This window comes from Pezoporus flaviventris, unplaced genomic scaffold (assembly GCF_033815535.1).
Source record: "Pezoporus flaviventris isolate CSIRO_AGI_PZ_B2104156 unplaced genomic scaffold, CSIRO_AGI_Pfla_v1 ptg000037l, whole genome shotgun sequence".
Lineage (NCBI taxonomy): Eukaryota > Metazoa > Chordata > Aves > Psittaciformes > Psittacidae > Pezoporus > Pezoporus flaviventris.
In genome coordinates, this window is record NW_026892585.1 from 24249158 (window position 1) to 24259608 (window position 10451).

The window sequence follows — 10451 nt, forward strand, 5'->3', positions numbered from 1 at the left end:
GTATTATTATTGGTATATATATATATAGTACAAGAGGGGAAGAAGCAAGAAGAATATTACATCTTCCTTCTATTACCATTATTGAGTATGAGAGCAGCACTGGGATAACTAGAACATCAGTGTTCCAGAAATTCTTTTCTACTTCATCCATTCCAATTCCCTAATTGTTGTTGTTAGCTTGGTTATTTATTTCAGGGTAGAATCTAATCCAGACCACTGCCTGACATTTCCAGTTCTGATTTTTGTTTTATTCATCCCCTGTAACCGTCCCTCCTCTCTTCCTAAAGTATTTGCCCATTCATTTAAAAGCCTTTAAAAGAAGTTGATAGCAAATGTGCTGTGTTAGGACACCACTGCAACACTACAGCTGCTTCTACAGTAACTAGAGGGGGGAAGGTTCTATTTGCCATTTGTTCAGTCAATTCAATATGATACAATAGATAATCTAGTTATCTGCACAACAGTTTCTGTAACTTGCAAGCACTTTAATGGGAGAACCACAATTTTCATTTTCCCCTACAAATAACCATTGATCCTACAACCACTTTAGCTGGATTGCTTATCAGTCTTCAATTAAAGAAAATCTGCTTTCCAGTTTGCTCATCTATACACAAAAACTGTTTAGGATACACTTGGCTCATTTGGCAACCAGTTTCTTATGGAGAAGACATGCCTTTCTCAAGTAACACCCTTGTATGGATCAAGTATTCTTGAAATCTGAGTGACTTTGTCTAGCAGGCTGCAGACCCCCTTCACGCTCCAACTTCAATGTATTAAATCTCCACTGCCTGTGGGCACAGAGCATATAGCAGTGGGGGCAGGGTGTGGTGTGCGGTGCGGGGGGGGGGGGGGGGGGGGGGGAGGGGGGGGGGGAGAGGAGGCTGGGGCAGGAATTTAACTCCTTAACAGCATTGCTTTTAAAGGAAAAAGGAGGCTTGGAGGCACAATGATCCTTTCCATTCTGTAACATGTTCTTCCTCAAAGTAACAGACTGCCTCCCATATACATGCACTTGCTAAAACGTTTTAGGACTATATAGTTGGCTCCCAAGCCACAGAAAGACACAGTGACAGGGAGCCCCTAGAAGCTAAATGATTGAGGATGTAAGAGATAACAATCACCTGACATGGCATTACTCAAGGTTACAGAGGATCAGGGACCAGTATCAACTAGTTTGCTGGCAATTCACAGACCATACTGCCAACCCTCACATAAGAGGGCATTCTATTATCTAGTTCCTTGATGCAGCACTAGGTTGGATTACAAAGCTTAAAGACATCCATAATGCAGACAGCTTTCATGCTTTGCTTGCACCAAAGATTTAAGGCAATGGTATACACTTCACTGTCTTGACAGCGTGAATGGCTGAGTAATAAGAACCACTGAAGTGCAGGGGGAGGGAAAGGGGAGGATTTGAAGTTTGATAATTGACATTTTCCCCTAAATAACAGTTTGCCTTTTGTTGACAAAGAGCAGCTGAACAAAAGGCTGTATAAAATTAGTCTTCCACCATATGCCTGCCACTCTGGACAGCAAGTACCTAAACATGGAAAGGGAACCTACAAAACCCAAGACAACACACGACAAGGGTAAAATACAGCAACAAGCTTTGACATTAACATCCGAGAATCCTGTCGACATTTGATTGCCAAATCTCAGGTCCCTACCAACCTTTTAATCCAGCCAAACACAGTGTTTGATAGCTCTCTAAATTTATGATACCTTAAGCAGGGAAAGAAATATTTACAGTGGGTGGTAATTTATCAGCTATCCACACAATACATGGGATGGTCGTATAATACAAGCAAGCAACTAAAAAAAGATAAGAGTAGTTAAAGGTATTTTGTCAAGCTTACTAAATATTTTGGTTATGCATGGAGACCAACATTAAAGGGAAAATGATGCAACACAAGTTTAACTATTACCTTTAGCTCACTAAAGGACCCTTCTCCCCAGAAAGCACCCAGATCCAAGGGCAGGCTGTCACTGTTTTAACAGTCCTGGAGAGTACCAGTACTGGGAGCAGCCTTGGTGATTACCTCTTCATTCAGTGAGGACCATTTCCACTATAGCACTGAATGATATAGCACTGGGGACCTCAATCTCCAGCATTTTTAAATGTTCACTCCGAAAAATTACTTACAACTATTGCTAGTTAGATTTCTTCAAACTGCCTATCTACTGCTGGAAGATAAGCCATTTTCTCCAAGTCAGCAACAGTGCAGAGGCATATAGCATAAAGTATGCCAAATCATAAAACAATAAGCTTCTTGTATAGTTTCTGGTTTAAGTCTCAGTCACTTGAATATTTTGCCTACATATGTGGGAAAACTGCTTACCAGTCATCATCTTATCCAACAAGCCCACCATCTGAGGTTTTAAAAATGCATATCACACACTCAAGTGAAATGGAATGGAGCTCTTATTTCTTCCAGCTGGACATGTAACTATAAATTGACACTTAAGTGCCAGTATAGCATACATATCCAAGAGGCAGCACAGTAGGACAACGGAGAACACACAGTGAGCCTCATCTGTGGGTACTGAGTTTTCTTCCCTGTCACACTAAACAGCTAGAGCTGTTTAGTATTCAGAGCTCGTCATCAGTTTCAGTTCCTAAGTAAGATTAGCTATGGACTCCATAGTTGAGAATCTCATTATTTTGTTGAGGGTTGGTGAAGAACCAGGTAGCTTAGAGTCAGAAGAACTTTAGGAAGTTAATATTACTCTTTTACTAGCTACCTACACTTTCTCTTTAAGGTGGGAAAGGTAAGGGGGAAAGAAGAGAAAGTTGTTCAAAGTGATATTACGTAGTGAAGAAACTTTTGAACTTTTTGAGTTAGAAAACAGCAGGTATTATTGCTCCAATTCTCTAACATGTTTTTATTCTATTCCTGTGACTTTCAAAAAAGCCGAAAACAACCCATGGAAGGAACTGCAGCTGAGGCCATGATGAGAACACCTAAAACAAGGACATATGCCTTATCTATCTTGGGATCAGGGACTTCCAATCATTACATTAACCAATACTTGCACTGCCAAACAGTAGTCCTGTTCCCATCCAGTATTTCTACACTTTAATTAAGTCTTAATGACAGGTCAAAATCATTACTAAAATTATGTACTACATAATTATGATTCAAGGTTGTATTTGTAGCTGCTCTGTTGAAAGTGGATTAACCCTAAAGAAAATAAACCCCTTCCGTGAAACCTGTGGTAACATTAGTCTTGCATTTGGTACATTGTTCATACATCTTAAGATCTGTGCTTTCAACACATCGTGATTCTTTGTCTGATGGAAAGACACCAAGAACTCTGCAGGAAGGAAGGGAGTATAGGAAGAGAACTAAGAAGAAAAAGGGGCAAGACAGTATTGAAAGAGGAGTAATACCTTCTTAACTTTAAACCAGAGGAACTAAATAGTTTTCCTCTAAGGAAGCATGGTCTAGCAAGCATGTCTACATGCTCTGAAGATTCAGCTGAAAAGAGAAACTCACTACGCATGATGCAAGATTTCATCCCTTGAAGTGCAAATTCAATCAGGCCCTGTCTACAAGTTAGGAAATACACTTAAGAGACATCAGTTTTAGCAAAACTGAAGTTAAAGAAAATTAGGCATGAAACTAGTTACTGTACACTGAGAACCTGTTTATTGTATACTTATCCCCACTCCTATTTTTTCAAGGGTTATTATAACCTTAGGTCTATGTTGTGGCCTGCAAGTTTCTACTGTATTGGTAACTGTTTTTTCAAAGATGTTCTCAAAGTAAGAGCACTCCATGAAACTTGCCTGAACAGACAAAAGCATTTTTGTTTCTTCCAATTTTTACTCACTGAAAACTATCTCAAGCTACGTTTAATAGGCCAGTAACATAAGAATATCAGTTAAATAAATAAAGCAGCAGTTAAATAAAATTGTTCTACATACAGAGAAGATACAGGAGCTACAGGTGTGCTCGGAAGGAGCAGCTAAAAGACAAGGCGGAGTAACCTAATAGGCAACCTGTTTAGCACCAGGTATATGAACATTATAAGTAAAAACGTGTGAAATTACTAAACCCCTTCATTCTGAGTATGTTACATCCACATTACATAAACCACATATGAACAAAATAACTTGCTGCCTTCACCCAGAAAAAATTGAAGACCCAAGTGTCAGTAACTGAATTTGAAGTATTGCATTCAGATTGGGCACCTGCATGTGCGTTTGATACCAGAAGAAAAAAAGACAAAAGAAGTACAATAAGTGAAGGGCACATCAGCATAAGGAAATAAATACAGTTGCTTACATATACTGGAAGTATGAATTTCTCTAGCTCATATGCACATTTTCCTCTAAAGTTGAAGCTATAGCAACCACAACAGCAGCAACACAAAGTACTACATGGTAAGACCAGTGCCTCCAAGATGCCCTCCTCAAAGTTTCAATCATTTGATAGGAGGTAGAAAACCCCCGACCATTAGAAAAAGGAACAGCAAGAGCCTGCAGTATATTTGTCACATACCAAAGTTTTACATAAGTAGTCCTTGAGCAAAAGACACAGAACTGGGGATACACAAGCATACCCAACTGTTCTGGTGAGATGTGCGCTTTAAGAGCACCATGAAGTAAAGCTTAGTGTCTGGCAATGATGGCAAGCCATTACATAAAAGGAACCATTTCTAACCTACACTTCCTTCCTAGCCACATTATCCCTCCTTTTACCTCCCAGCAGTTCAGTTTGGGGCAGATTCCTCTGGAATTCAAATAAATTTAATCCAATGCTAGAAAAAGGTATAAATTCAATCAGCAAATTCAGCCAAGATACCAGATAAGTAGCTTTCAGTTCAGGAGACAGTTAAATGTTTGGATGCTTTCCCCTATATATACACAAGCCTTCAAAAGTTGCATCTTTTGCAATCTGGAAGACAATAAGGAGAAGTGTAATTTTTTTGGTAGTCTAAAAAGACACTAAGTTTTCAGGAACATATACGACTACGGAATTCAGGGCAACAGTCTAATTTTAGTCAGTCATGTTCACATACACTGATATCCCACCATGAGCCATTTCAACTTGCTTATCTGGCAAGAAACTTCTGGGCTTGTTAATTCATCTGCTCAATAGAGAAGGTGACCAAAGCCAAAACTGATGTGAGCAAAAGAAAGGAACAATGTGGGTAAGGGGAGAAAGAACTTTAAAATCCTTTCTTGCAGTGGTGAGGAACTGTGGTGCTACATCCTGGGGAAGGAGAACTCCACACCCAAGAGGACTATTCTAGCAGCTTACAGATGAGATCCACCTGCACTCAAACCTACCTGCATGACCATAGCCTGGCAGCAGCTCTTCTCACTTACTGAGCAGAACCACTGCTTTTAACCACTGTTAAATTTAACTAGTGTTAAATCACTGTTTAATACTACTAAATTAAGGTTCCGATCTAGCATTCCCACCTTGCATTTTAGGTTTGTTTTCACACTATTAGACAGCCAAACAAAGTACTTAATGCATCACTTAAGTACCCTCTTGGAAGGCTGCCTTTCTATTATCATTCCTTTTATGAGGCTGTAAATAGCATTCTTAGAATTAAACAAGCAATAACCCTCACAGTTTTGCAACCATCCTTTCTCAAAAACAAGCAAACAAAAAAAAAAGTACACCTCACCCACTTTATGTTTTTCCCAGCAAAAGTGAGAAAGATTAACAGTATAAACTGTTCCAAACAGTCAGTCTCTCCCAAAAGTCTTCACTTGAGTGGATACTAAGTACAGATCAGGCACACCCACATTTAAGGAACCACCAAAACTCACACTAATTAAGAACACTAGTAGATCATTAATTTGCAGAATAAAAACCTTTCTCAACAGGAGCCAAAGGCTTGAAAATGCTCACTACTTTTAAAACGATTTCTAGGTCTACAGGACATAAGGGCACCCAAAATCAATCATAAGAGACATGTACTCTTTTACACTTTTCAAAACACACTAATGAAAATAAAATTAGTTATGAAAAATAAGCTAACAAGCTTTTTTAGCAGTTACTTCTAGAAAAGTTGTACAGTTTAAGCAAGGCTAGAAGACCTTTTTTTGTTTTACAATTTAAGATTTTAAGTCTACAAAATACCTTGGAGCTTCTGTCCCAGCTACATCTTCACTAAGTGGTGGTGAATACATCTGCTTTGGAAGATACTATCTGCTATGGCCAAAAGCCCTCTATTGCTTAATTTTACACACTTTGAAGGTTTTGTTTTCCCAAAATTCATACTTTGTCCTCCAATACCAGCAAATTTAAGAAAAAATAAAAGTTCTTCCAGAGCCTCCTAGAACATTATTTCAGAAGTACAGCAGCATTAGAGGAGATAATAAAAGCATCCTTGCAAACCCAAGACAAAGGCATCACCACATTTCACTAGGCTAAACGCCTTCCTCTATCAGTCAAGGAAGCATCCCACATACTACCCTGTCCTCAGGCAGTTTTTTTTCCCCCTGAAGCTGCCCACTTTCATACTGGGAGGAAACTACCTCAAACACTGAAGATACTGGCAAATTCCAGGAAAATCCCCTGCATTGACACCGGGAGCAGAAGGGGGGGACAGCAGACCGCCATTTTCCAGTCGGTGATAAAAACCAAGTCTCAGACCATCACAGCAAGAAACTCTCTTCTGATGAAGCTTAATACAGCCCAGTTCACTTTGAAGAAGCCACAGCCTCTTTTAGATCCGTGAAAAAATATTAAGGCTCATCAGAAACACAACTCGCAAGCAAAGCGCTTTAAATATAGAGCACGTAAAGCCAAGTTCCCATTTTTAACATCAGTGAAGTTCCCGTTTGCACCACAGAGGCAGCTAAAGTGTTGTTACTCAAGGGCAAGAGATGAAGCTGGCATACACAAGTGTATCTGTTAACTTTCCGACTACCTCCAACTAATTAAAAAAGGATCCTGTCCTTGATACAATCATTTTCCTTTGTATCTAGTAGGGGTTTCTGTCTTCAATGGGTTACACGCCACAAATATTCCACGAAGTGATTTAACTTTGCATTAGACACATCAAGGGGCTTGGGGGGACTCCAGACTTCCCCTCATCTCACCTCCACGGACCCGCCACCCCCGCTAAGCCCCCCACAAGCTCCCACAAAACAGCGGCGCCCGCAGTCCGATGCCCCACCGCACATCGCGTTAGCGGCTCCCCACCGCCCACCAGCGGCCCGAGGCTTCCACGACCACCTCTCGTGTCACCGCCTCCCGCAACCTCCCTGCTCACCTCTTCCTCCCGGGACGCCGTCGCCTTACCGTACCCATCCCGAAACCACCCGCGTTCCCCGTGCAACGCGGGGAGGGAGGACGAAGCGCCGCGACTGGTCCCCGCCACCTGCCTGCCCCTCGGGGCCGGGTGCAGTGCAGGCGGGGGCCCTCTGGCGCCGGCCAGGGGCGGGAGCGCGGCCACGCACCTCCCGCGTACTCGCTCACCTCGTCGTCGTGGTGCTGGCAGTAGCTGGCCCGGTCGGGGAACACCGAGAGGATGTTGTAGGGCGAGGCAGGGTAGGGTGGGCTCAGGGCGATCGGCGCGGCGGGGCCGGCGGCGAACCGTTCGATGAAGTGGTCTTTGGTGAGGCGGACGCGCTGGTGCGCTCGCACGCAGTTATCGCACAGGTGCTCCTGGCAGTCGAGGCAGCGGGAGCTGGCCGCGTTGCCCTCGTCACAGGAGCTGCAGCGGGGCTCGCCTTGCCGGCTGTGGGGCCGCCGCAGCAGGAGCGCCGCCGGGCCGCCGCCGCCGCCCGAGGACGACGACGATGTCGAGGAAGGCGCGGCCGAGGCAGCGGCGGGCGAGGAGCCGGCGGCGCGGGGAGGCGGCGGAGGGCGGCCGTGGTGGCGGTTGTTGCCGCCGCTTCCCCCTCCCGCGCCGGAGCCTGCGGTGGGTCCGGCCCCGGCGGCGCGGCCGTTCTTCTGCTCGTCGACAGCGGCGGCCACGACGACGACGTCCAGCAGGTTGCTCAGGAGGAAGTTGGAGGAGGGCAGCGCGTCCATACCCGAGGGCTCCGAGATCACCACCTTCTGGTCGCAGATGGGGCAGCGCAGCTTGAGCGCGTCGCCCGCACCGGGGTGCCGCTGCGCCTCCAAGCATTGGCGGCAGAAGGCGTGCAGACAGGGCAGGACGTGGAGCCTCCGCGGCGGGCCCCCGCAGGAGGAGCCGCTGCCGCCCCCCCCGGAGGAGCCGGAGGTCTGCGAGGAGGACGAGGAGGTAGAGGAGTTGGAGGAGAGGGGAGCCGGCGAGCCGCACATCTCCTTGCACAGGGGGCAGATCTGGAAGTCGGACTCGGGAAATGAGGCCATTTGCGATGGGCCTGACTCCTCGATGGGGGGTGAAAATGTTATCTCCCCTCCCTCACCAAAATAAGTCAGAAAAGACAATAACGTGCTCAGAAAACACAAGAGGAGACAGGGGGCGTTTGGAGAAGGTAGTTCTGCGAGCGGCTTACGAGCAAGCTAGCAACGATCAGTCGTTTTGCCAAGTGGGATCGATTGGCCGGTTTTGCAAATACGGTGTCATCGATCCGGCAGTCTGCAGGGAAGTGGGTCCTCGCCTCGTACCGCTACTGGGCTTGATGCTGCTCCCGCTGCTGCAGGGGGATATTTTTGGTATCAACGTATAGCTGTCCCGTTCTCTCTCAGCAAATGGATCCTCTCTTCCCTCACATGTACTTAACCCCCGATCCCCCGCTGCATTAGACAAATTGTATCGATTCCAGATCTGTCAATACCTCACTCAGTCTTCCCATCTCCACCTCGGGTCAGCAGTTTGACAACGCTGTTCGGTTACTTGTCTTCCTGAACAGAAAATGCATGGGCGCCAACTGCCCGATCCCCACCGCATCCAGCAGGGATCGGGCCTTCGTCTGCCCGGGCTCGGCTCCGGTTCCCACGGCCGAAGGACGGAGTCGGGGCGGCAGTGCAAGTTCCTCTTGGCCGGGTGGACGCGGGTGGGGGGCAGCAGGGGCTTAACTCAAGTTTCGCTCTTTCTTCTTGGGGCGTTGGTGTTTTTCCTCTTTTCCTTTAAACCTGCGCTTGTCGGGGGGGAAGGGGAAATTTCGTTTCAGTTCCCCCCTCCACTTTTGCAATCCAGAGCAGCTCTAGGAGAGAGAGAGGCACTGAAACACAGTGGCCAGGCAGACTTCTCCAGCTCCCGTCCTCCCCCGCCGACGCCTGCTCCACCACCGCATGACTGGGGGGTGGGGATGGGGGCCGGCACTGGTGCCCACCCCACCGGCGGAGACTCACGCTGGCGGGACACGGAGGAGAAGGAGGAAATGGGAAGAAGAAAAGGGCTCGGAGGGGCAGGCTAAGGAGACCAAGTCCCCACCACCCCACCCCATCCCATCCCCCCCTCGCTTCTCGGAGCTCCCACCGCACGCCTTCCTTTATGAGGGGCTCCCCGCAGTGGCGGAGGGAACGGTGAGCACACAGAGCCCCGCCACAAGCAGTGCCCGGTGGGCTCTCCCGGCCGGCTGGTCAGCACCGAGACCTCGACGCGGATCGCACACGCCGCAGCGGCCGGACAGAGGAGCAGCGGCAGGTCCCCGCGGCCTCCCTGAATTATTCATGGAAGGAGGTATTATATTCGCTCGCACAAATTGGAGCCGCTGTGCAATGCTATCCGAGAGCGCTACGCTCGTCCCCTCCTCCTCTCCAGTTCTCGCTCGCTCTGAGCCCCTGCAGCGCCTAGGATCACATTTCCTTTGTCATCTCGCCTCTTCGCGTGGTGTTTTATTGAGAAAACAAAAATAATATAAAAGCCGAAGAGAGGGAGGGCGGAAGGGAAGGAAAAAATAAAAACAGCCAAAAAAAAGCCTCAAACTCCCGCCTCCCCTGCGATCTGCAGAGCCGGAGCCCACCAGCCCTGGGGGGTGAATTAGCAGGAATTACTCACTGATGCGGCAGCACCGTCCCGGGCGGCGTGGGATCCGGGGAGAGCCATCGCGCTGGGAACCTTCCCCCTGCCTGGCGGGGTGCGGAGGTGCAAAGCCGGGAGAGGGAGGGGGGGCGAGGCCCTCGGGGGAGGGGGAATTGGGGGCGCGGTGTTGTCGGCGGCGCTGACTCCGGCCCCGCAGCGGGCGGTGGCACTGGCGCGGCGCGGCGTGCGAGAGCCTTTTAAGCTCCGACGGCGCGGGCTGACTTCCGCCCGGCTGCGGGGGGCGACCAGGGGGCGGTGGCGGCAGGCAGGAAACATTCGCCCTCCTCCCGCCCGACCTGCCCCCATCCGCCCGCGTCCAGCCCGGCCGACCCCCGTCCCCTACTACCCCCCGCGATATTTTAATACCGGTTTTCGTTAGCGGGACCCACCACCATTCTCTCCTTTGGGTTTGACGCACTACCTCCCTGCTCGTCCTTCTTTTTCGGTTTGAGATGCGAGCGGGGAAGGAGCGGGGCCCCGGGGGCCGTTCTTTGAAAGCATCAGGGCATTAATGCAGCTTTAGA

General features: G+C 47.9%; 1 protein-coding gene across 2 annotated transcripts in view; it reads right to left on the bottom strand.

Annotated features, from left to right (window-relative positions):
- Positions 1 to 10014, bottom strand: part of TRIM71 (tripartite motif containing 71) — a 54891-nt gene extending 44877 nt beyond the window's left edge. Inside the window, exons 1-2 of one of the 2 annotated variants that reach the window (XM_061465018.1) lie at positions 9904 to 10014; positions 7446 to 9035 (exon numbers count right to left, since the gene is read on the bottom strand). In XM_061465018.1, the coding sequence (XP_061321002.1) occupies positions 7446 to 8309 (864 nt within the window). In that variant the 5' untranslated portion in view covers positions 8310 to 9035; positions 9904 to 10014. Of the gene's footprint in view, positions 1 to 7445; positions 9299 to 9903 lie in introns of those variants that run through there. The other variant, XM_061465017.1, reaches the window with a different exon arrangement.
- Positions 10015 to 10451: the final 437 nt, after the last annotated feature.